The sequence below is a fragment of the Salmo salar genome, chromosome ssa20, assembly GCF_905237065.1.
Source record: "Salmo salar chromosome ssa20, Ssal_v3.1, whole genome shotgun sequence".
NCBI classification, from domain to species: domain Eukaryota; kingdom Metazoa; phylum Chordata; class Actinopteri; order Salmoniformes; family Salmonidae; genus Salmo; species Salmo salar.
The window spans coordinates 30,962,213-30,989,280 of record NC_059461.1 but is presented as its reverse complement, the minus strand read 5'-3'; the positions used below and the strand labels follow the sequence as shown (position 1 = coordinate 30,989,280).

Here is a 27,068-nt window from a genome sequence, read left to right as displayed (position 1 = left end):
CCTGACTGGTATAGCAACTGTACCGCCCTCGATCGCATGTCCCTACAGAGGGTGGTGCCGATAGCCCAGTCCAGCATTGTATTTGGTACATTAAGTTCTAGACCTCAGCTGAATCTGGTAATGAATGGTGTGGCTGTTGGACAAGTTGAGGAGACTAAATTACTTGGTGTGACCTTAGATTGTAAACTGTCATGGTCAAAACATATAAATTCAATGGTTGCAAAGATGGTGAGAGGTCTAGCCGTAATAAAGAGATGCTCTGCTTTTTTGACACCATACTCCAAAAAGCAAGTTCTGCAGGCTCTAGTTTTGTCTAATCTTGATTATAGGCCAGTCGTGTGGTCCAGTGCTGCAAGGAAAGACCTAGTAAAGCTGCAGCTGGCCCAGAACAGAGCGGCACGTCAGGCTCTTCATTGGAATCAGAGGGCTAATATTAATACTATGCATGCAAGTCTCTCTTGGCTAAGAGTTGAGGAGAGACTGACTGCATCACTTCTTCGTTTTATAAGAAAAATTAATGTGTTGAAAATCCCAAATTGTTTGCATAGTCAATTTACACAGAGCTCTGACACACACACTTATCCCACCAGACATGCCACAAGGGGTCTTTTCACAGTCCCCAAATCCAGATCAAATTCAAGAAAACATACAGTATTATATAGAGCCCTTATTGTATGGAACTTCCTTCCATCTCATATTGCTCAAAGCATCAGCAAACCTGGTTTAAAAAACAGATAAAGCAACACCTTGCGCCACAACGCATCTCCCCTATTTGACGTAGATAGTTTGTGTGTATGCATTGATATGTAGGCTACGTGTGCCTTTTTAAAAATGTATGTAGTTCTGTCCTTGAGCTGTTCTTGTCTATTGATGTTCTGTATTTTGTCATTCTGTATTATGTTTCATGTTTTGTGTGGACCCCAGGAAGAGTAGCTGCTGCTTTTGCAACAGCTAATGGGGATCCTAATGAAATACCGAAATACCAAAATACCTGCAGCGTATGCTCAAACCGGTGTGATTAGAACACTTTTTTAGCATAACACAATTCTTATCCAAAAAGTCATGTTTTGCAGAGGGGTCAAATACTTATTTCCCTCATTAAAATGCAAATCAATTTATAACATTTTTGACATGCGTTTTTCTGGATTTTTTTGTTGTTATTCTGTCTCTCACTGTTCAAATAAACCTACCATTAAAATTATAGACTGATCATTTCTTTGTCAGTGGGCAAACGTACAAAATCAGCAGGGGATCAAATACTTTTTTCCCTCACTGTAGATGTTTATGTGACAACCAGAATGCATTGAATGATGTCAACAAACATGGCGCCACATATATTGTAGCTGTCAATTAGCTTAGCATTAGCTCATCATAATCAGTACAACCTTCAAATAAGTATTTTACACACATATACAATTGAAGTCGGAAGTTTACATATACCTTAGCCAAATACATTTAAATTCAGTTTTTCACAATTCCTGACATTTAATCCAAGTCAAAATTCCCTGTTTTAGGCCAGTTAGGATCACCACTTGATTTTAAGAATGTGAAATGCCAGAATAATAGTAGAGAGAATGATTTATTTCAGCTTTTATTTCTTTCATCACATTCCCAGTGGGTCAGAAGTTTACATACACTCAATTAGTATTTGGTAGCATTGCCTTTAAATTGTTTAACTTGGGTCAAATGTTTCGGGTAGCCTTCCATAAGCTTCCCGCAATAAGTTGGGTGAATTTTAGCCCATTCATCCTGACAGAGCTGGTGTAACTGAATCAGGTTTGTAGGCCTCTGTCATGTCTTTGGCTATGCTGGATTAAGTGATATGACATGCTATTCTATAAAATCATTTTTCTGTAATTAATATTACCTGATTGAGCTAATCATGTAAATGTAATTAACTGGAAAGTCGGGGCACCACGAAAGAGTGTTTATGGAGCTGTTATCTTCCAAATAAACTCTGAAAGACCTTGCAATATTTTACATCAATAGCAGTCAATATTAATCGTCAACTTATTTCAGTCTCATCTGAAAGTTGTAAATAATTGGTTATCTTCACGAACCCTGGCTAACAAGTTGAATCAGCAGTACAAAATTGGGTTTAATTATTTATTTCCTAAATACCTAACTAATCACACAGAATTACATATACACAGAATGCAAATTATGTCATACAGAAAACGACCCTGGTGGACGGAACCTGTATGATGGCTTGTTACACAAAGAGAGGGGGTTGGGCTTGAAAGAAAGAGCGGGAAGACTGAGGAACAAAGGGAGAAGCTAAGCTTTCGTAAATACAGTATCTTATGCCTTCTAAATTACCGCCCATTTGGAAAAGGAAAATGCAATAAATATTTACTCTGAGCTGCGCTTCGGTAGGTTGTACGTAGATGCTGGCCGTGTTGGCCAACAGAGATCTTCCTGTCCTCGGAAGAATGTCTCTGGTGGTAAATTGTATACGTTGTAGTATCTTCGTTGTGTGTTAGACTGTATACGTCGTCTGTCCTTTCCTAGCCCACGTTTACAGCTGCTGTTGCTAACTCAATGGCTAGGAGGTCTCACTTCTTTAGTGAATAAGAGTTCAAAGTTCATACCATTCACAACCAAAGTTCATGCTGAGGTTGGCTTAGTTCTGTAGTTGTCATGTTATTCCTTTTTAACGTATGGACCGTCGTCCTATCGTCCTCGGAACAGGAGGTTACATTTTCGTCAAGGGCTTATATAGTGGAGGGAGAGAAGGGTGTGTTTCATAGTTTATAACCCATGTCTCTTCACAGGGGCGGGCCACTGATTGAGCAGGGCTCTAACCTTATGAAAACCCAATTTACTCATTTGGAAGCTAAAATTAGATTTAATCTTATCACAAATAGTTTCATATTCAAACATTTTAATTTGCACAACAATTCCATGTGAATCTGATAACTAGAATGTGTAGACTTTCCCAGATACAGTTTATGTTGTCATAATGTCTCAGATGACAACCGAACAGATATCATATACATTAAGTACCAATGTATATTTTCAACTGGTTCTATTACCGAAATATGGTTCCTTTCTCCCCACTTGTTTGATGTTACCAGACTCTCTATGTTTAACAAAGGCTATTCAAGAGTCCTTCAGTAGAGTCAGGGAGAGAGGGAAGGGAGAAAGGTATTTATGGGGGGGTCATAAACCTTACCCACAGGCCAACTTCATGACACCTCTTTGCTCGCACATGCTTTTTAAGTTCTGCCCACAAATGTTCTATGGGATTGAGGTCAGGGCTTTGTGATGTCCACTCCAATACCTTGACTTTGTTGTCCTTAAGCCATTTTGCCACAACTTTGGAAGTATGCTTGGGGTCATTGTCCATTTGGAAGACCTATTTGCGACCAAGCTTTAACTTCCTGATTGATGTCTTGAGATGTTGCTTTAATATATCCACAATTTTCTTTCCTCATGATGCCTTCTATTTTGTGAAGAGCACCAGTCCCCCCTGCAGCAAAGCACCCCCACAGCATGATGCTGCCACCCCCGTGCTTCACGGTTGGGATGGTGTTCTTTGGCTTGCAAGCCCCCCCTTTTTCCTCAAAAAATAACAATGGTCATTATGGCCAAACAGTTCTATTTTTATTTCATCAGACCAGAGGACATTTCTCCAACAAGTACGATTTTTGTCCCCATGTGCAGTTGCAAACCATAGTCTGGCTTTTTTATGTCAGTTTTGGAGCAGTGGCTTCTTCTTTGCTGAGCGGCCTTTCAGGTTATGTCGATATAGGACTCGTTTTACTGTGGATATTGATACTTTCGTACCTGTTTCCTCCAGCATCTTCACAAGGTCCTTTGCTGTTGTTCTAACCCTAACCCCTGTTGTTCTGGAAATAATATGTCTGTAAACAATTGTTGGAAAAATTACCTGTGTCATGCGCAAAGTAGATGTCCTAACCGACTTGCCAAAATTTGTTAACAAGAAATTTGTGGAGTGGTTGTAAAAATGAGTTTTAATGACTCCAACCTAAGTGTATGTAAACTTCTGTACTTCAACTGTATGTGTCCATTACAATCCATGCAAGATTTGGAATGCATGATTTGTCAGCAGTACTTGAAAACGTGAATAAAACGGTAAATACATTATTCTCCATACATACAGTGTGCTACAGTAGAAATGACAACACGAGATTCACAAACTATAATGATAATTTAATAAGGCACTTAATTTGATAGTAACGCGCATATGTTCAAATTTATTATCAGTAAGGAAAACAACTATGAAGGCAATGCCAGCCAGATAAGGTGCCAGGAGGGAAAAAGTTTGTGCAACTTCTGTTCTGACTGGAGATGCGCAAATGTCTGCATACTTGAGCTGTGAGAACACTGGGGAAGTGCTTCGGCTCTTGTCGAAGAGAGAAGTGTGTCCGGCTCAGTAATGCCTTTAACGTAAATTTTCCGCAACATTGAAATGGGCTACTTCTATGTGAATTAATGAGGAGGCGGAACACACCTTAATTCAAACTGTTGTTCGAAAATTAAACTAGTTAGAAAATAATTCTAAAAATAACAAGTTGAAACAGCCTGTAAATAATTAGCAGGCAGCGTGCCTTGGTTTGAGGGCAGCGGGGGTTAACTGTCCTGTTGAGTAACAATCACATTTCACCGGAACAGTGAGTGCATTCTGACATCACATGCATAAAAAAGCTCACGCTGGGGTGACCGTTAAAGATATTTGGGTTCGATCCCAGGCTGTGTCACAGCCGGCTGTGACCGGGAGCCCCGTAGGGCGGCGCACAATTGGCCCAGTATTGTCTGGGTTAGGGGAGGGTTTGGCCGCGGGGATTTCCTTGGCTCATCGCGCTCTAGCAACTCCGGGTGCCTGCAAGCTGACTTCGGTTGTCAGTTGAAAGTTGTTTCCTCTGACAAATTGGTGTGGCTGGCTTCCTGGTTAAGTGAGCAGTGTGTTAAGAAGCAGGGTGGCTTGTCGGGGCATTTTTCGGAGGACGCATGACTTGACCTTCGCCTTTCCTGAGCCCGTTGGGGAGTTTCAGCGATGAGACAAGATCGTAACTACCAATTGGTTAATCGCTCAGCACTACTAAATATACCGTTCTATTTATTTATATTTTTGCACTGACTCTCTTTATGCACAGTCTACACACACACACACACACACACACACACACACACACACACACACACACACACACACACACACAATTTTCTCACACATCCAAAACACACACCCACATTCATACTGACTCTACACACACGCTCACATACTGTAACGATGTACGCTGAGAGTTGGGAAGCAAGTTCAGGGAGTGAATACATTTAATAAATAAACAAATACAACAAGAAACACAAACAGCGCACCAACATGAGACAGAAACAATGACGACTGGGGAAGAAACCAAAGGGAGTGACATATAAAGGGCAGTAATCAAGGAGGTGATGGAGTCCAGGTGAGTGTCGTTATGCACGTAACGCTGGTGACAGGTTTGCGCCATGACGAGCACCCTGGTGACCTAGAGGTCAGAAAGGGAGCACACATGACTCATACAATCATCATATACACTGCTGCTACTCTGTTTATCATATATCATAATGCCTTACCTCTATACATATCTAACCCTACCACGCCAGTATCCCTGCACATTATAAATATGGTGTTGACACTGACTCTGGAACTGAACCTGTATATAGCTTACTTACTTTCTCGTGTTTTTCTTATTTCTCGTGCTTTTCTTATTTCTATTTCTCGTGTTTTTGTTCCATTTTACTTTTTTATATTGGTGGAGGGGTAGATAAAAGAGAGGTTTTGACTGGAGGATTCTCAGTCTGCCTGTGTGGGCGTGCACTCTGGATGTGATAAATATTTACTCCTGTGTGACTCCTGGGCTTTGAGATGGACATTTACATGATATTATGGCTAAACAGCAGAGATCTGAGAGGACATCACGCTGTGTAAAGGACGTCACACTGCTTGCTTAGCAAGTACCACTTCTTCATGATTTGGCACATATGACCGTCCTCCTTTAAGCATCTCTATCGGTCGCGCCACTCAAAAGCTAGCAATTGAGCGGTGCAAACATAGACACTTAAAACTACAATATGTAGCTTTTTGGGCGACCTGACCAAATTCACATAGAAATGTGGGTCATAGATCTGTCATTCTCATTGAAAGCAAGTCTAAGAAGCGGTAGATGTGCACTATTTCTATGCTTCCCGTTCTTAAATTTTGTTTTTGTGTCTTTTACTTTGATAAGTGAGTTGGGCAGTGAGCGTACGCAGGCTCAGGAGTGAATAGTGGAGAGTGCTGAAATGTCTCCGGTCGCCATGGGAGACGGTGAATAATGCATGGTAAAAGCAGAGAAACTATTCTCATCTTTCAGACAAGTACAACCTTTTCTCTCCTGGCTTAGTCTTCAAGTTTGTTTTTCACAACTACTGGTTTCCATTTTCAGTACAGTTCTAAGGAACTGCCCCAACTGTGCACATGCATATTTACACACACACCATTAGTGTACAGAGTAATTACCAAATAGTAACTTGATACTCTTATTTTCACCAGGTTGTTTTCCTCTAAAAAATCTATTCAGGCCCACCAAACCCAGATGTGCATTAGTGTGTGTGTTTTTCATGCAGAGTAGCATCTTTTTCACCATTTCCTCCTCCCTCATTCAGGAAGGGGACTAATGGCATTTGAGAGGATGGAGGGGGTGAGAAAGAGAAGTGGGGGTCGAGGGCAGGGCGGGAGGGAGGGAAGGAGCTGTTAGTGAGTTCCTTCCTGTGCTGTGTCATTTGTATTTCCTGTGTTAATGCTGGCCTTGAGACCAGTAAGACTACACACAACACACACACACACACACACACATACCCTGTCCCACTCTTTCTCTCCCTGACTCCCTCTTTCTATCTCTCACTCTCTTCTCTCACCTCTCTCCACCCCCCTTTCCTCCCTGTCTATCCGTCTCCACCCACCACCACCCCCTTTCCCTCCCTGTCTATGCGTCTCCACCCACCCCCTTTCCCTCCCTGTCTATCCATCTCCACCCCCACCCTTTCCCTCCCTGTCTATCCGTCTCCACCCACCCCCTTTCCCTCCCTGTCTATCCGTCTCCACCCACCCCCTTTCCCTCCCTGTCTATCCATCTCCACCCACTCCCCACCCCCTTTCTCTCCATGTCTATCCATCTCCACCCACCCCCCCACCCCCTTTCCCTCCCTGTCTATCCATCTCCACCCCCACCCTTTCCCTCCCTGTCTATCCATCTCCACCCCCACCCTTTCCCTCCCTGTCTATCCGTCTCCACCCACCCCCTTTCCCTCCCTGTCTATCCGTCTCCACCCACTCCCCACCCCTTTCTCTCCATGTCTATCCATCTCCACCCACCCCCCCACCCCCTTTCCCTCCCTGTCTATCCATCTCCACCTCCCTCTTCCCTCCCTGTCTATCCGTCTCCACCCCCACCTTTCCCTCCCTGTCTATCCGTCTCCACCTCCCTCTTCCCTCCCTGTCTATCCGTCTCCACCCCCACCTTTCCCTCTCTGTCTATCCGTCTCCACCCCCCACCTTTCCCTCCCTGTCTATCCGTCTCCACCCCCACCTTTCCCTCCCTGTCTATCCGTCTCCACCCCCACCTTTCCCTCCCTGTCTATCCGTCTCCACCCCCCACCTTTCCCTCCCTGTCTATCCGTCTCCACCCCCCACCTTTCCCTCTCTGTCTATCCGTCTCCACCCCCCACCTTTCCCTCCCTGTCTATCCGTCTCCACCCCCACCTTTCCCTCCCTGTCTATCCGTCTCCACCCCCCACCTTTCCCTCCCTGTCTATCCGTCTCCACCCCCCACCTTTCCCTCCCAGGCACGTTTACCAGAACTTCTGTCTGGCTGCAGACTTCCTAACTAGCCTTCCTCTCTGGTGAAAATCTCCAACAACTGTAGAATGGAGATCACACAAGACTTGTTTGTCAGCATGTGTGTAGATACACAGTGTTGCATTCCATTTACACACTGTTGTTTGTCGTAGCTTCCAATCATTCTATAGCCAGACAAACAGATGGCGGTAGAGTGAGTGAAAGCGATAGTGGGTGAGTGAGAGTAAAAGAGAGAGGCAGGATGACAGAGATTGAGACGGCGGGAGATAGCGTGAGACATCGTGAAGTGAGAGAGATGACAGGAGAAGAGACAAAGGGAGAGAATAAGAGATACAGGATGAGGCAAGTTAGAGTGAGACAGAGTGAGGTTGAATGGAAAGAAGAGTGAAACAGAGTGAGACGGTTGGGCTGTGTGAGCTGGTGTTGAGACCGACAGAGTGATCCAGACACTGAGGCTGAGTGACAGAGATCCAGACACTGAGGCTGAGAGACAGAGATCCAGACAATGAGGCTGAGAGACAGAGATCCAGACACTGAGGCTGAGAGACAGAGATCCAGACACTGAGGCTGAGAGACAGAGATCCAGACACTGAGGCTGAGAGACAGAGATCCAGACACTGAGGCTGAGAGACAGAGATCCAGACACTGAGGCTGAGAGACAGAGATCCAGACACTGAGGCTGACAGACAGAGATCCAGACACTGAGGCTGACAGACAGAGATCCAGACACTGAGGCTGACAGACAGAGATCCAGACACTGAGGCTGAGAGACAGAGATCCAGACACTGAGGCTGAGAGACAGAGATCCAGACACTGAGGCTGACAGACAGAGATCCAGACACTGAGGGTGAGAGACAGAGATCCAGACACTGAGGCTGAGAGACAGAGATCCAGACACTGAGGCTGAGAGACAGAGATCCAGACACTGAGGCTGAGAGACAGAGATCCAGACACTGAGGCTGAGAGACAGAGATCCAGACACTGAGGGTGAGAGACAGAGATCCAGACACTGAGGCTGAGAGACAGAGATCCAGACACTGAGGCTGACAGACAGAGATCCAGACACTGAGGCTGACAGACAGAGATCCAGACACTGAGGCTGACAGACAGAGATCCAGACACTGAGGCTGACAGACAGAGATGACACAGTGTGTTGGGATTCCACTCACGTCTCTTCAGTCTCTTCTATAATCAGCAGACATGAGTTCCTCCCTCCCAGTGGTGGAACACTCCTGAGAACACCACCCTCCCCTGACACACACACACACACACACACACACACACACACACACACACACACACACACACACACACACACACACACACATACACATACACATACACATACACATACACACACACACACACACGGAGACGCACACAAACATGGAGACGCACAAGCAAAGAATGCAGGTACACAGAACAGTGCTACTAACTAGAGTAATGAATAAAAAAATATTGAAAGTAATAGATTTAGATTAATAAGGAATGAGAAGGATAGATAGAAAGTAAGATGCAGTGCATTCGGAAAGTATTCAGACACCTTGATTCTTTCCACATTTTGTTACGTTATACTGTAGCTTATTTTAAATTGATTTAATTCATTTTTTCCCTCATCAATCTACACACAATACCCCATGATGACAAAGCAAAACAGATGTTAGATTTATTTTGCAAATGTATTAAAAATAAAAAACTGAAATACCTTATAGACTCGAAATGAAGCTCAGGTGCAGCTTGTTTACATTGATCATCCTTGAGATGTTTCTACAACTTGATTGGAGTCCACCTGTGGTACATTCAATTGATTGGACATGATTTGGAAAGGCACACACCTGTCTATATTAGGTGCCATTGTTGAAAGTTCATGTCAGAGCAAAAACCAAGCCATGAGGTCGAAGGAATTGTCTTGAGGCACAGATCTGGGGAAGGGTACCAAAACATTTCTGCAGCATTGAAGGTCCCCAAAAACACAGTGGACTCCATCATTCTTAAATGGAAGAAGTTTGTAACCACCAAGACTCTTCCTAGAGCTGACCGCCTGGCCAAACTGAGCAATTGGAGGAGAAGGGTCTTGGTCAGGGAGGTGACCAAGAACCCGATGGCCACTCTGACAGAGTTCCAGAGTTCTTCTGTGGAGATGGGAGTACCTTCCAGAAGGACCACCATCTCTGCAGCACTCCATCAATCAGGTTTTTATGGTAGAGTGGCCAGATGGAAGCCACTCCTCAATAAAAGGCACATAACAGCCCGCTTGGAGTTTGCCAAAAGGCACCTAAAGGACTCTCAGACCATGAGAAACAAGATTCTCTGGTCTGATGAAACCACGATTTAACTTTTTGGCCTGAATGCCAAGCTTCACGTCTAGAGGAAACCTGGCACCATCCCTACGGTGAAGCATGGTGGTGGCAGCATTATGCTGTGGGGATGTTTTTCAGCGGCAGGGACTGAGAGACTAGTCAGGATCAAGGGAAAGATGAACGGAGCAAAGTGCAGAGCGATCCTTGATGAAAACCTTCTCCAGAGCACTCGGGACCTTAGACTGGGGCTAAGGTTCACCTTAAAACAGGAGAACACCCCTAAGTACACAACCAAGACAACGCAGGAGTGGCTTAAGGACAAGTCTCTGAATGTCCTTGAGTGGCCCAGCTAGAGCCCGGACTTAAACCTGATCGAGCATCTCTGGAGAGACCTGAAAATAGCTGTGCAGCGATGCTCCCCATCCAACATGACAGAGCTTGAGAGGATCTGCAGAGAAGAATGGGAGAACAACCCAACTACAGGTGTGCCAAGCATAGTGTAACCCTGTAACAGTGTGGTTAGCATAGTGTAACAGTGTGGATGGCGTAGTGTAACTCTATAACAATGTGGTTAGCATAGTGTAACCCCGTGACAGTGTGGATGGCGTAGTGTAACCCTGTAACAGTGTGGATGGCGTAGTGTAACCCTGTAACAGTGTGGATGGCGTAGTGTAACCCTGTAACAGTGTGGATGGCGTAGTGTAACCCTGTAACAGTGTGGTGAGAGTAGTCAGGATTGGGTAGGTTACTTTCTAAATGTAATCTGTTACAGTAACTAGTTACCTGTCAAATTGTAATCAGTAACGGAACTTTTGTATTAGCCAAACTCCGTTACTTTTGGATTACTTTTCCCTTAAGAGGCATTAGAAGAAGACAAAAATTATCCATCAAACACATTTGGTGTTCATCATAGTGGACTTGCTCATGTGGAACAAACTTAAATTTGCACCTTTTTTCAATGCTGAATTGAATGTCATTGAGAAAACAGAAATGTGTCGATGTTTTTTTTCTCTCGCAAACATCCTTTCTGAATTTAAAATGAATCCAATAAGTAATCATCTAGTTTTTCAAAAGTATCCATAATCTGATAGTATTATGTATATATATATACATATATATACATATAGTATATATAATATTTTTGCTCTTAACGTAACAATTACAGTTTAATTTTTTCTAATCAGATTACATGTATTGATTACATGTACTCACTTACTTTCCAACCCTGAGCGTAGTGTAACAGTGTGGTTAGCATAGTGTAATCCTGTAACAGTGTGGTTAGTGTAGTGTAACAGTGTTGTTAGCATAGTGTAATCCTGTAACAGTGTGGTTAGTGTAGTGTAACAGTGTGGTTAGCATAGTGTAATCCTGTAACAGTGTGGTTAGTGTAGTGTAACAGTGTGGTTAGCATAGTGTAATCCTGTAACAGTGTGGTTAGTGTAGTGTAACAGTGTGGTTAGCATAGTGTAATCCTGTAACAGTGTGGTTAGCGTAGTGTAACCCTGTAACAGGGTGGTTGGCGTAGTGTAACCCTGTAACAGGGTGGTTGGCGTAGTGCAACCCTGTAACAGGGTGGTTGGCGTAGTGTAACCCTGTAACAGGGTGGTTGGCGTAGTGTAACCCTGTAACAGGGTGGTTGGCGTAGTGCAACCCTGTAACAGGGTGGTTGGCGTAGTGCAACCCTGTAACAGGGTGGTTGGCGTAGTGCAACCCTGTAACAGGGTGGTTGGCGTAGTGTAACCCTGTAACAGGGTGGTTGGCGTAGTGCAACCCTGTAACAGGGTGGTTGGCGTAGTGTAACCCTGTAACAGGGTGGTTGGCGTAGTGCAACCCTGTAACAGGGTGGTTGGCGTAGTGCAACCCTGTAACAGGGTGGTTGGCGTAGTGCAACCCTGTAACAGGGTGGTTGGCGTAGTGTAACCCTGTAACAGGGTGGTTGGCGTAGTGTAACCCTGTAACAGGGTGGTTGGCGTAGTGTAACCCTGTAACAGGGTGGTTGGCGTAGTGTAACCCTGTAACAGGGTGGTTGGCGTAGTGTAACCCTGTAACAGGGTGGTTGGCGTAGTGTAACCCTGTAACAGGGTGGTTGGCGTAGTGCAACCCTGTAACAGGGTGGTTGGCGTAGTGCATCCCTGTAACAGGGTGGTTGGCGTAGTGTAACCCTGTAACAGGGTGGTTGGCGTAGTGTAACCCTGTCCTCCAGACTGGTGCTGTGAAACATTTAGATTACAGATGAGTTGGCCAGCAGGTCCAGGTGTCCCTCTAAGTGGGAGAGGTCAGAGTGTTTCATCTGCTTCAGCTTTCCTCAGTCACGCCGACGCACGCATGCGCTGGCACACAACCACACGCACACCTCAGATCTCAATGCTACTCTCAGCTCTTGTCAAAGTGTAAACAAAGTTCTGTGTGAACTGTAGACTGAAGACTCTTAATCAGTGTGTGTGTTTTCAATGTTTGAACAGGTTAGGTGCAAGAACACCAGGCCTTCATTTCTACACACTACCAAACAATGCTGTCCAACAGTACAATAGTAATAATCTCACTCTTTGAGTGAGCCTGTGGACAAATGGTTGCGTTCAATCTGTAAACCATAGTAACATAAAGTTACTGTTGAGCCAGCCCCCACCCCCCACTAACACACACAGTCCAACTTGGCTAAGACGTATCAACTGGGTTTCTAACAAGAAAGCTTAGAAGGTGTGCTTGTGGTCGATGTGAAATGTAGTTTAATTCAGAAATAAAAAACGATTGTGGTAGTTGTCCTGTGATGACATGTAGAGCTGGGAGGCTGTTGTGTTGAGGTTGTCTGTGTTGTGTGTTGTAGGGCTGGGAGGCTGTTGTGTTGAGTCTGTCTGTGTTGTGTGTTGTAGGGCTGGGAGGCTGTTGTGTTGAGGCTGTCTGTGTTGTGTGTTGTAGGGCTGGGAGGCTGTTGTGTTGAGTCTGTCTGTGTTGTGTGTTGTAGGGCTGGGAGGCTGTTGTGTTGAGGCTGTCTGTGTTGTGTGTTGTAGGGCTGGGAGGCTGTTGTGTTGAGTCTGTCTGTGTTGTGTGTTGTAGGGCTGAGAGGCTGTTGTGTTGAGTCTGTCTGTGTTGTGTGTTGTAGGGCTGGGAGGCTGTTGTGTTGAGTCTGTCTGTGTTGTGTGTTGTAGGGCTGGGAGGCTGTTGTGTTGAGGCTGTCTGTGTTGTGTGTTGTAGGGCTGGGAGGCTGTTATGTTGAGTCTGTCTGTGTTGTGTGTTGTAGGGCTGGGAGGCTGTTGTGTTGAGTCTGTCTGTGTTGTGTGTTGTAGGGCTGGGAGGCTGTTATGTTGAGGCTGTCTGTGTTGTGTGTTGTAGGGCTGGGAGGCTGTTGTGTTGAGTCTGTCTGTGTTGTGTGTTGTAGGGCTGGGAGGCTGTTGTGTTGAGTCTGTCTGTGTTGTGTGTTGTAGGGCTGGGAGGCTGTTGTGTTGAGGCTGCCTGTGTTGTGTGTTGTAGGGCTGGGAGGCTGTTATGTTGAGGCTGTCTGTGTTGTGTGTTGTAGGGCTGGGAGGCTGTTGTGTTGAGGCTGTCTGTGTTGTGTGTTGTAGGGCTGGGAGGCTGTTGTGTTGAGGCTGTCTGTGTTGTGTGTTGTAGGGCTGGGAGGCTGTTGTGTTGAGGCTGTCTGTGTTGTGTGTTGTAGGGCTGGGAGGCTGTTGTGTTGAGGCTGTCTGTGTTGTGTGTTGTAGGGCTGGGAGGCTGTTGTGTTGAGCCTGTCTGTGTTGTGTGTTGTAGGGCTGGGAGGCTGTTGTGTTGAGGCTGTCTGTGTTGTGTGTTGTAGGGCTGGGAGGCTGTTGTGTTGAGGCTGTCTGTGTTGTGTGTTGTAGGGCTGGGAGGCTGTTGTGTTGAGGCTGTCTGTGTTGTGTGTTGTAGGGCTGGGAGGCTGTTGTGTTGAGGCTGTCTGTGTTGTGTGTTGTAGGGCTGGGAGGCTGTTGTGTTGAGGCTGTCTGTGTTGTGTGTTGTAGGGCTGGGAGGCTGTTGTGTTGAGGCTGTCTGTGTTGTAGGGCTGGGAGGCTGTTATGTTGAGGCTGTCTGTGTTGTGTGTTGTAGGGCTGGGAGGCTGTTGTGTTGAGTCTGTCTGTGTTGTGTGTTGTAGGGCTGGGAGGCTGTTGTGTTGAGACTGTGTTGTGTGTTGTAGGGCTGGGAGGCTGTTGTGTTGAGTGTCTGTGTTGTGTGTTGTAGGGCTGGGAGGCTGTTGTGTTGTATGGCTGGGAGGCTGTTGTGTTGAGGCTGTCTGTGTTGTGTGTTGTAGGGCTGGGAGGCTGTTGTGTTGAGTCTGTCTGTGTTGTGTGTTGTAGGGCTGGGAGGCTGTTGTGTTGAGACTGTCTGTGTTGTGTGTTGTAGGGCTGGGAGGCTGTTGTGTTGAGTGTCTGTGTTGTGTGTTGTAGGGCTGGGAGGCTGTTGTGTTGTTTGTTGTATGGCTGGGAGGCTGTTGTGTTGAGGCTGTCTGTGTTGTGTGTTGTAGGGCTGGGAGGCTGTTGTGTTGAGGCTGTCTGTGTTGTGTGTTGTAGGGCTGGGAGGCTGTTGTGTTGAGGCTGTCTGTGTTGTGTGTTGTAGGGCTGGGAGGCTGTTGTGTTGAGGCTGTCTGTGTTGTGTGTTGTAGGGCTGGGAGGCTGTTGTGTTGAGGCTGTCTGTGTTGTGTGTTGTAGGGCTGGGAGGCTGTGCAGTGGGGGCAGGGAATATCTTGATGTTTTTCTTGTTGGTTTATTTGGAAAAGGCTGCTTAGTCAGCAGGTCAGGTAGATATTTCTCCCCCCCCCTCTATCTCTGAGAAGGCAGACTCAGCAGACCTCCAGGCTGCCAGTGAGTGGAAAGCATGCTGGGTAATCCGGAGTGAGAGGAGAAATGAAGGCAGGGAAAAGAACACTACCATTCCCAGAGAGAGTGCAGTACTGTGAACACACAAACACATATGCCACACACCTGTCCTGAACAATGTTCTCCGCCACTGAGCCTTACATCCATACCTTCATTTGTTTAAGCCAAATACACACACTCTGTTTACGTAGAGCAGTGCAATTTCAACACAATAACTGTATGTATCCTGTCCCCACACAGTGGGGTGGGAGTAGTTTGCCATTATCTTGGCTCTGATTAGTAACTGTGTTGCAGTCTGACCTAAAAAATCAGCCAGCGGAAACTTCAGAGTTTGAGTCTGTCTCACAGTCTATGCCTAAGGAGGGAGAGGTAGAGGATGAAGGAAGAGGGGGAGAGAGGACGACAGAGAGATGACAGGAAAGAGTGGAGGGGTGGAGAGAGAGGCAGAGAAGGGGGAGAAAGGGAGTGAGAAGATATGCAAACAAACAGCAAGAAATTGCATTTACTGAAATGTTTATTGTTTTGCGGACCACGTTTGATACAAAGCTGCTGATACTGATACTGTTCATTTCTGACTATTAACAGTTGATAGTATACATTAGAAGAATCCTATATGTTGTCTGTGCAGAGAAACCTTAACTAAGAGGTGGAGGTTGTGGTATTGTAATGTTTGGGAGACTGTGTGTGTGTGTGTGTGTGTGTGTGGGAAGGGAAGACAGTCTATGCCCTATCACTCACCAATGTGTCGGACCACTCACCACCTCTTTGCGGGCCACCAGCATCTCGCCTCCATCCCCTACCTCTGAACCTTGACCCTTAATTACGCTCCTGTCCGTGCCCATCTCCCTGCCTCCCTGCCCATAGCCGTTGCCTGGTGGTGTGTTTGGAGCTTGGTAATATTGGGGAGTTTGTACTATAGCACAGGAAGCAGTCCGAGGCAGTGGTGAAACGTGCCCGCGCCACCCGTCTGAGAGAAAACAATATAAAGAGTAAAAATAACCTGGGCGGCTGGCCTGCCACGATGCCACAGTGCCAGGTCAGGAACACACACAGGAAAGAGCCCACTGAGACAGAGACAGAGGACGGAGGGGAGACTCGTTTGATCACGACATGATAACAAACTGGGCTACTGTTATGATCTGCTCCTGTATAATAGGTAGTCATGGGCTGGGTTATAGGTAGTCATGGGCTGGATTATAGGTAGTCATGGGCTGGATTATAGGTAGTCATGTCCTGGATTATAGGTAGCCATGTCCTGGATTATAGGTAGCCATGTCCTGGAATATAGGTAGCCATGGGCTGGATTATAGGTAGTCATGGGCTGGATTATAGGTAGTCATGTCCTGGATTATAGGTAGTCATGTCCTGGATTATAGGTAGCCATGTCCTGGATTATAGGTAGCCATGTCCTGGATTATAGGTAGCCATGTCCTGGATTATAGGTAGCCATGTCCTGGATTATAGGTTGTCATGGGCTGGATTATAGGTAGTCATGGGCTGGATTATAGGTAGTCATGGGCTGGATTATAGGTAGCCATGGGCTGGATTATAGGTAGTCATGGGCTGGATTATAGGTAGTCATGTCCTGGATTATAGGTAGTCATGTCCTGGATTATAGGTAGCCATGTCCTGGATTATAGGTAGCCATGTCCTGGAATATAGGTAGTCATGGGCTGGATTATAGGTAGTCATGGGCTGGATTATAGGTAGTCATGGGCTGGATTATAGGTAGTCATGGGCTGGATTATAGGTAGTCATGGGCTGGATTATAGGTAGCCATGTCCTGGATTATAGGTAGCCATGTCCTGGATTATAGGTAGTCATGGGCTGGATTATAGGTAGTCATGGGCTGGATTATAGATGGTCATGTCCTGGATTATAGGTAGCCATGTCCTGGATTATAGGTAGCCATGTCCTGGATTATAGGTAGCCATGTCCTGGATTATAGGTAGCCATGTCCTGGATTATAGGTAGCCATGTCCTGGATTATAGGTAGCCATGTCCTGGATTATAGGTAGTCATGTCCTGAATTATAGGTAGTCATGGGCTGGATTATAGGTAGTCATGGGCTGGATTATAGGTAGTCATGTCCTGGAATATAGGTAGTCATAGGCTGGATTAGTTGTAGTCAAGGGCTGGATTAGTTGTAGTCATGGGCTGGATTAGTTGTAGTCATGGGCTGGATTATAGGTAGTCATGGGCCTGATTATAGATTGTCATGGGCTGGATTATAGGTAGTCATGGGCTGGATTATGGATTTAACTAGGGTTCTGTGAATTTGAGTTGGTTAAAATATTGTGGGATATTGGCAGCTCTTCTTTGGGTCACCTGGTGTTGGAATGTTGGATGTCTTTGGACCTTTTCTGTTAACAGGTACCGCCTCACTGATACACCATCCTCATGATCTAACCTGACTTTGTGTGTGTGCGCGTGTGTGTGTTTGTCTTCCAGAGTGCAGCAGCAGCTCCCAGTCCCATCCTTGGGAACCTTCCCCCAGGAGAGGGAATGCCAGTGGGACCCGTACCTCCAGGATTCTTCCAGGTACACACACACATACACACACACATACATACAGTATATACAGTTGAAGTCAGAAGTTTACATACACTTAGGTTGGAGTCATTAAAACTTGTTTTTCAACCACTCCACAAATTTCTTGTTAACAAACTATAGTTTTGGCAAGTTGGTTAAGACATCTACTTGGTGCATGACACAAGTAATATTTCAACAATTGTTTACAGACAGATTATTTAACTTATAATTCACTGTATCACAATTCCAGTGGGTCAAAAGTTTACATACACTAAGTTGAATGTGCCTTTAAACAGCTTGGAAAATTCCAGAAAATGATGTCATGGCTTTATAAGCTTCTGATAGGCTAATTGACATAATTTGAGTCAATTGGAGGTGCATCTGTGGATGTATTTCAAGGCCTACCTTCAAACTCAGTGCCTCTTTGCTTGATATCATGGGAAAATCAAAAGAAATCAGCCAAGACCTCAGAAAAAAAATTGTTGACCTCCACAAGTCTGGTTCATCCTTGGGAGTAATTTCCAAACGCCTGAAGGTACCACATTCATCTGTACAAACAATAGTACGCCAACTTGTTCTCAACTAGCCTACCTGGTTAAATAAAGGTGAAATAAAATCAAATAAAAAAGTATAAACACCATGGGACCACGCAGCCGTCATACCGCTCAGGAAGGAGACACGTTCTGTCTCCTAGAGGTGAACGTACTTTGGTGCGAAAAGTGCAAATCAAGGACCTTGTGAAGATGCAGGAGGAAACGGGTACAAAAGTATCTATATCCATAGTAAAACAAGTCCTATATCGACATAACCTGAAAGGCCACTCAGCAAGGAAGAAGCCACTGCTCCAAAACCGCCATAAAAAAGCCCGACTACGGTTTGCAACTGCACACAGATTTGCCGTAGGAGTAGATTTGATTGTGTGTTTGCATGCCAGTGTGTGTGTTAATGCATGCATGTGCAGAGGTGTGTGTGTGTCCGTGTGTTTGTGTGTGTGTCTGTGCTGGTTTGGATGGAGATGGCTACCTGTATTTCCAAAGTTTACAGTAATATATCCTTCCTTTGCAACCCCAGGGCACTATGAACCTCCTATCTCAGGCAGTCAGTCAGTCTTTTTACACTACAGGAGTCAGATGGCTGGCAGCAGATTGATTAAATGCCATTAACATTCTAACTCTGACACTAAGATCAATAGCCTTCATTTTTAAGATCAGCTTTTCAGAAAACTCCAACTTGAGTCAAAACACACCTTTTTCCACCTCACCCTTGTCCCCCCATCCTTCCTGAAAATCAATAATTGTTTTTTTGGATCCATCTTTTAATATTATTTCTTGTCAAGGCCAATCACGATCCAAGAGAGAGGCGGAGGCCTTACTGAATGATCAACAGACAAACAAACTGACCACATCAAAAGCGCTTACTGACAGACACACACGCGCACACACACACACACACACACACACACACACACACACACACACACACACACACACACACACACACACACACACATCGACTGCCAGTCCATATTGATTCATTAGAAACCAAAAAATATGTTTTAAGTGAAGTAGGCATTGGTCTGAAATTCACATGAGCACCAGAATGCTTACTTCACCCATGCTCTACCAAGGTTTTCCAGCTTTGACCTACTACAGTACATTTACATTACATTTACGTCATTTAGCAGACGCTCTTATCCAGAGCGACTTACAAATTGGTGCAACACAGTAGCTATGTTGGTCTATTGTACTTCAAACAATGTGTAGGCAGGTTGCTTAGGATTCAAACCTTCTCAAACAGTGTGATTCATATTCTACGATAAGGTGCTTCCACAATAATGCAATTTGTATTGCATACAAGGTAAAGTAATGGATTCTTCACACACCGCATTAAGACATTATCCCAGTCCATTACTTTTTCAAGCCTTTTTTATTATACGAAAGCAAGCTTTACTTTTATACTTAGAAGACCATAAGGCTTGATTGAGTGAGCTGTTTTGTCTTGTCGTACTTTATGTGGTACCTGCCTGTTGTTCTTTGCCGTTTATTTTTATTTATTTTGCAATATATGTAATTGAGAAAAATATACATTTCATAGTCACATGCTTTTTTTGGTCAGTAGATGTGCAACATAACATGTGGTGGTGTGTTGGACACAGTTACTCATATAGTTAGAGAGGTCTATAGAATCTGTCTGCATTCCTGATTTCTGTAACCATTAGCTAATTAGTGGAATTTTGACATAAACTCTAATCCACTTGTTTTGCAAACATGGTCCTCTTTTATCAATTGCTGTGCATATCAATGGACAATTCATGACCTCTTTCAAATGAATATGTAGCTTAAAGTTCTGTTTGTATTTGTTTTTTCAGTAAAGATGGTGATTCTACATTTAGGCATACAATAGAGTACCACAGTATGAGTCAGAATACCCATAAAACCTACCGGTCAAACAAGGAAATGGTTGCAATTGCTTTTCCACCATTCATTTTTTAGGGGATTTTAGAAACACTTCAGATAAGGGCTGTGTTTTGTGTAGGCTTACCCTGGCGTGACGTTTTGAGAACCATGTAAATCTCTCTAGGACTAGGTGACTTTTAGCAATATATTTGCCTGTATTTACCCCACAAAAATGGAACACTAATTAGCTGCTAATGTGGCTATCATAAAGAACTACAAATGCCATGATCTGGACGAGACTGCTGCATCAAGGCAAAGTTAAGAATATCTGGATTAACTGTTTAATGTTAGTTACATTTTGTAATGAATAAATTGGCAACATTTCTTTAAATTGACAATTCTGTGAATTGTCTTGTGCAAGTTTTAAATTGACACAATGCCTGTTAGCAAAGGTGTCTGCTAGCTGGAGATGATGTGTAGGAGCTTGCAGGGATTTGTAGTCTTGCATTATATCTACTTTGATGCTGATTAGTTTTTTCGAATCTGAGAGCAAATAGAGCCAAATATATTAGTCACCTAGTCCGAGAGAGGTTTATATGGTTATCCGAACGTCATGCCAGGGTAAGCCTACATGAAACACATCCCATATTTTAAGTGTTTCTAAAATTCCCTATGGGAAAAATGAATGGTGGAGAAACAATTCGAACCATTTCCCTTTTGACAACTAGGTTTTATGACACCTCCACTGTGGGGCTCTATAGGCCTATATCTAAAAATACACACAGCCTATTGATATATATACATTATTTTAATAGTAAGAGACTGTAAAGTCCAATTTATCCCTCTGAAGAGTATTTATTAGGCTGTTTGAGAAGGTGTGGTGTGTGAAATGTAAAAATCCAATACTTTACCTTGTGTGCAGTACAAGTCACATTATTGGCCCCTCCGTCGCGAAGTCCCCTGAATGCCCATCTGCTAGCCGCGGCACGCTAGCTGTCTAGAGCATATTGGACTGTTAGCTGAAGAGATCCATCGACCAATTTCTTGGGCCACTATACCTATTTTGCCAATGGGACTGGACCCCTTTACTAATCCATCACGACTGGTCTGCCGACGTAACCGCACGAGGAGGCTACAACAGACTTCTTCCGTCGTGACGTCCCTCTAAGGCCGTTCTGCTAGCTTGCTATCCCCGGCCCACTAGCTGTCTGAATCGCCGTGTCTCCAGCCAGCCTAACTAGACACTGGACCCCTATGATCACTCGGCTACGCTTGTCTCTCCATAATGTCAATATGCCTTGTCCATTGCTGTTCTGGTTAGTGATTATTGTCTTATTTCACTGTAGAGCCTCTAGCTCTGCTCAATATGCCTTAGCTAACCCGTTAGTTCCACCTCCCACACATGCGGTGACATCACCTGGTTTAAATGATGTTTCTAGAGACAATATCTCTCTCATCATCACTCAATGCCTAGGTTTACCTCCACTGTATTCACATCCTACCATACCTTTGTCTGTACATTATGCCTCGAATCTATTCTATTGCGCCCAGAAACCTGCTCCTTTTACTCTCTGTTCCGAACGTACTAGACGACCAGTTCTTATAGCCTTTAGCCTTATCCTACTTCTCCTCTGTTCCTCTAATGATGTAGAGGTTAATCCAGGCCCTGCAGTGCCTAGCTCCACTCCTATTCCCCAGGTGCTCTCATCTGTTGACTTCTGTAACCGTAAAGCCTTGGTTTCATGCATGTTAACATTAGAAGCCTTCTCCCTAAGTTTGTTTTATTCACTGCTTTAGCACACTCTACCAACCTGGATGTCCTAACCGTGTCTGAATCCTGGCTTAGGAAGACCACCAAAAACCCTGAAACTTCCATCCCTAACTATAACATTTTCCGACAAGATAGAACTGCCAAAGGGGGCGGAGTTGCAATCTACTGCAGAGATGGCCTGCAGAGTTATATCTTACATTCCAGATCTGTACCCAAACAATTCGAGCTTCTACTTTTAAAAATCCACCTTTCCAGAAACAAGTCTCTCACCGTTGCCGCTTGCTATAGACCACCCTCTGCCCCCAGCTGTGCTCTGGACACCATATGTGAATTGATTGCCCCCCATCTATCTTCAGAGCTCGTGCTGCTAGGTGACCTAAACTGGGACATTCTTAACACCCCGGCTATCCTACAATCTAAGCTTGATGCCCTCAATCTCACACAAATTGTCAATTAACCTACCAGGTACAACCCCAAATCCGTAAACACGGGCACCCTCATAGATATCATCCTAACCAATTTGCCCTCCAAATACACCTCTGCTGTCTTCAACTAAGATCTCAGCGATCACTGCCTCATTGCCTGCATCCGTAATGGGTCTGCGGTCAAACGACCACCCCTCATCACTGTCAAATGCTCCCTAAAACACTTCAGCGAGCAGGCCTTTCTAATCGACCTGGCCCGGGTATCCTGGAAGGATATTGACCTCATCCCGTCAGTAGAGGATGCCTGGTTATTCTTTAAAAGTGCTTTCCTCACCATCTTAAATAAGCATGCCCCATTCAAAAAATGACGAACCAGGAACAGATATAGCCCTTGGTTCACTCCAGACCTGACTGCCCTTGACCAGCACAAAAACATCCTGTGGCGTACTGCATTAGCATCGAATAGCCCACGTAATATGCAACTTTTCAGGGAAGATAGGAAGCAGCAGGCATTTAGGAAAGCTAAGGTTAGCTTTTTCAAACAGAAATTTGCATCCTGTAGCACAAACTCAAAAAAGTTTTGGGACACTGTAAAGTCCATGGAGAATAAGAGCACTTCCTCCGAGCTGCCCACTGCACTGAGGCTAGGAAAGACTGTCACCACCGATAAATCCACGATAATTGAGAATTTCAAAAGCATTTTTCTACGGCTGGCCATGCTTTCCACCTGGTTACCCCTACCCCGGTCAACAGCCCCGCACCTCCCACAGCAACTCGCCCAAGCCTCCCCATTTCTCTTTCACCCAAATCCAGATAGCTGATGTTCTGAAAGGGCTGCAAAATCTGGACCCCTACAAATCAGCCGGGCTAGACAATCTGGACCCTATCTTTCTAAAATGATCTGCCGAAATTGTTGCAACCCCTATTACTAGCCTGTTCAACCTCTCTTTCGTATAGTCTGAGATTCCCAAAGATTGGAAAGCTGCCACGGTCATCCCCCTCTTCAAATGGGGAGACAATCTAGACCCAAACTGCTACAGACCTATATCTATCCTACCCTGCCTTTCTAAGGTCTTTGAAAGCCAAGTTAACAAACAGATTACCGACCATTTAGAATCCCACCGCACCTTCTCCGCTATGCAATCTGGTTTCCAAGCTGGTCATGGGTGCACCTCAGCCACACTCAAGGTCCTAAACAATATCATAACCGCCATCGATAAGAGACAATACTGTGCAGTCATATTCATCGACATGGCCAAGGCTTTCGACTCTGTCAATCACCAAATTCTTATCGGCAGACTCAACAGCCTTGGTTTCTCAAATGACTGCCTCGCTTGGTTCACCAACTACTTTTCTGATAGAGTTCAGTGTGTCAAATTGGAGGGCCTGTTGTCCGGACCTCTGGCAGTCTCTATGGGGGTGCCACAGGGTTCAATTCTCGAGCCGACTCTTTTCTCTGTATACATCAGTGATGTCGCTCTTGCTGCTGGTGATTCTCTGATCCACCTCTGCGCAGACGTCACCATTCTGTATTCTTCTGGCCTTTCTTTAGACACTGTGTTAACTAACCTCCAGACAAGCTTCAATGCCATACAACTCTCCTTCCGTGGCCTCCAACTGCTCTTAAATGCAAGTAAAACGAAATGCATGCTCTTCAACCGATCGCTGCCCACACCTGTCCACCTGGACGGTTCTGACTTAGAATATGTGGACAACTACAAATACCTAGGTGTCTGGTTAGACTGTAAACTCTCCTTCCAGACTCACATTAAGCATCTCCAATCCAAAATTAAATCTAGAATCGGCTTCCTATTTCACAACAAAGCATCCTTCACTCATGCTGCCAAACATACCCTCGTAAAACTGACTATCCTACCGATCCTCGACTTCGGCGATGTAATTTACAAAATAGCCTCCAACAGTCTACTCAACAAATTGGATGCAGTCTATCACAGTGCCATCCGTTTTGTCACCAAAGCCCCATATACTACCCACCACTGTGACCTGTACGCTCTCGTTGGCTGGCCCTCGCTTCATACTCGTCGCCAAACACACTGGCTCCAGGTCATCTATAAGTCTTTGATAGGTAAAGCCCCGCCTTATCTAAGCGCACTGGTCACCATAGCAGCACCCACCCGTAGCACGCGCTCCAGCAGGTATATTTCACTGGTCACCCCCAAAGCCAATTCCTCCTTTGGTCGCCTTTCCTTCCTGTTCTCCGCTGCCAATGACTGGAACGAATTGCAAAAATCACTGAAGGCAGAGACTCATATCTCCCTCACTAACTTTAAGCACCAGCTGTCAGAGCAGCTCACAGATCACTGCACCTGTACATAGCCCATCTGTAAATAGCACATCCAACTACCTCATCCCCATACTGTATTTTTTCTTTTATTTTGCTCCTTTGAACCCCAGTATCTCTACTTGCACATTCATCTTCTGCACATCTATCACTCCAGTGTTGAATTGCTATATTGTAATTACTTTGACACCATGGCCTTTTTATTGCCTTACCTCCCTTCTCTTACCGCATTTGCACACACTGTATATAGACTTTTTCTACTGTATTAATGACTGTATGTTTGTTTATTCCATGTGTAACTCTGTGTTGTTGTATGTGTCGAACTGCTTTACTTTATCTTGGCCAGGTCACACTTGTAAATGAGAACTTGTTCTGGTTTACACCTGGTTAAATAAAGGTGAAATAAAAAATTAAAAAATTGTGGGAGAACCTTATCTAAGAGTATGAATTACATTGTTTGAGAAGGTTTGTATTTATTAAGGATTTTTATTGATTAAGGATCCCCATTAGCTGCTGCCTGGGGCCCAGTAACATTAAGGCAGTTATATACAATTTAAAATAATACATGAGATTCAATTTCACAACACTTTTCACAACACATTGTGTTCCCCTGGGCCACTACTCTACTACCACATATCTACAATACAAAATCCATGTGTACGTGTGTGTAGAGCTCGTGTCTTATCGTGTGTGTGTGTTTGTTTGTGTGTGTGTGTGTGTGTCGTCACAATCCTAAGAAACCTGCATACACCTTGTTTGAAGTACAATAGACAGACCAACATAGCTACTATAGTAGCTGTGTGCTGGAGAACATGAAGTAGGCATTGTGGTGCTCAGACCAATGCCAATACTTCTCACTTAAAACAGTTTTGTCTTTCTAATTTCCAGGGTTTTTACACCGGAAGGTGATTTTACTAAATTATAGTACAACATAACACAGCATTAAAAGTAAATTAGCCTATCACAGAGATAAAAAGGGAGAGAGTGAAAGTCTGACAGGAGATCCTCAGAGTAGAGATAACGCCTTACGTTGATGCTCATAGAAATACAACAGGTAGAACAGATTGGACTTGGTGCTTCAATAGGAATGTTGTCTAGAAAAATGAGAAACATACAGAAAATTGTTTCTTGTCCTTGAAACGGGAGCAAGAAAGGAATCTGCTTATGATAATTTTCAATTAGAATGCAGTACTATTCATTCCACGTCTATACTACTACTACATTTCGCACCCTTTTTTCCTGGGCTTCCAGGCATTTACTGATTCATCAACATGGATGTCGGCATGAAGACTGTGGCTTGTTGGGCATTCGTGAATCCACTGGTTTGAGAAGCGTGCCAATCCCGTCTGGATTACTGCAACTCGCTGTTGGCGGGGCTCCCTGCCTGTGCCATTAAACCCCTACAACTCATCCAGAACGCCGCAGCCCGTCTGGTTTTCAACCTTCCCAAGTTCTTGCACGTCTCCCCGCTCCTCCGCACACTCCACTGGCTTCCAGTTGAAACTCGCATCTGCTACAAGACCATGGTGCTTGCCTACGGAGCTGTGAGGGGAACGGCACCTCCGTACCTTCAGGCTCTGATCAGTCCCTACACCCAAAGAAGGGCACTGCGTTCATCCACCTCTGGCCTGCTCGCCTCCCTACCTCTGCGGAAGCACAGTTCCCGCTCAGCCCAGTCAAAACTGTTCGCTGCTCTGGCACCCCAATGGTGGAACAAGCTCCCTCACGACGCCAGGACAGCTGAGTCAGTCACCACCTTCCGGAGACACCTGAAACCCCACCTCTTTAAGGAATACCTGGGATAGGATTAAGTAATCCTTCTAACCCTCCCCCCCCCAAAAAGATATAGATGTACTATTGTAAAGTGGTTGTTCCACTGAATATCATAAGGTGAATGCACCAATTTGTAAGTCGCTCTGGATAAGAGCGTCTGCTAAATGACGTAAATGTAAACGTGCCAGGGCGGTTGGAAAACATCACAACCTTTCAATTGATTAGGTGGCTCGGAGAGCGAGGAATGAAGCGGGGCATACTGCTCCATGTTCTGCACCAGCAGAGGTGCTGCTGCTCCCCCTGACATCATAGTCATCCACCTCGGTGGAAATGACTTGGGACACACAAAGGTGACAGCCCTGGTGCGTCAGATGCGAGCGGATTTGGAGGTAGTCACCTGAATGTTCTCTGGGTCAACAGTGGTCTACTCTGACATTGGTCAGCGGAGGAGTTGGATGTTCCAATGGGAGGAGGACATCAACAAGCGCATAGAGATGGCCCGATGCTCTGTCAACCAGCTGGTGTTTGCATTTCTTGCTTATAGGCTCATGCCCACAATCTGCCACTCTGCCATTAAGCACTGTGTCCCTGGGCACTACCATAGGGATGGCGTGCATCTCCGGATGAGGGCAACAACCTCTTCCTTTAGAGTCTGAGAGCTGGTCTCTCCTCTGTCCTAGCAAGATTCACGCAGTTGTACACACCACCACACTCACTGCCACTTGCCTGCCACTCCACAAACCCAAAGGCTCTTTTAACTGGCTATCATAGCAGCCAAGGAAGTTCGCTATCTTATTTGTGTATATTTGTTTGTGCTCTGATGACACGCAAGTGTCGAGGTCATTTTATATTTTTAAGGGCTGAAATAAAAGTGTTAAACATGAGACCATTTGCTTT

At 45.0% G+C, this 27,068-nt stretch overlaps 1 protein-coding gene across 1 annotated transcript in view; it reads left to right on the top strand.

Annotated features, from left to right (window-relative positions):
* Window positions 1-27,068, top strand: part of LOC106580420 (single-stranded DNA-binding protein 2) — a 104,880-nt gene that overhangs the window by 64,759 nt on the left and 13,053 nt on the right. Inside the window, exon 5 of the mRNA XM_014161461.2 lies at window positions 17,424-17,513. Within this exon, the coding sequence (XP_014016936.1) occupies window positions 17,424-17,513 (90 nt within the window). The remainder of the gene's footprint in view (window positions 1-17,423; window positions 17,514-27,068) is intronic.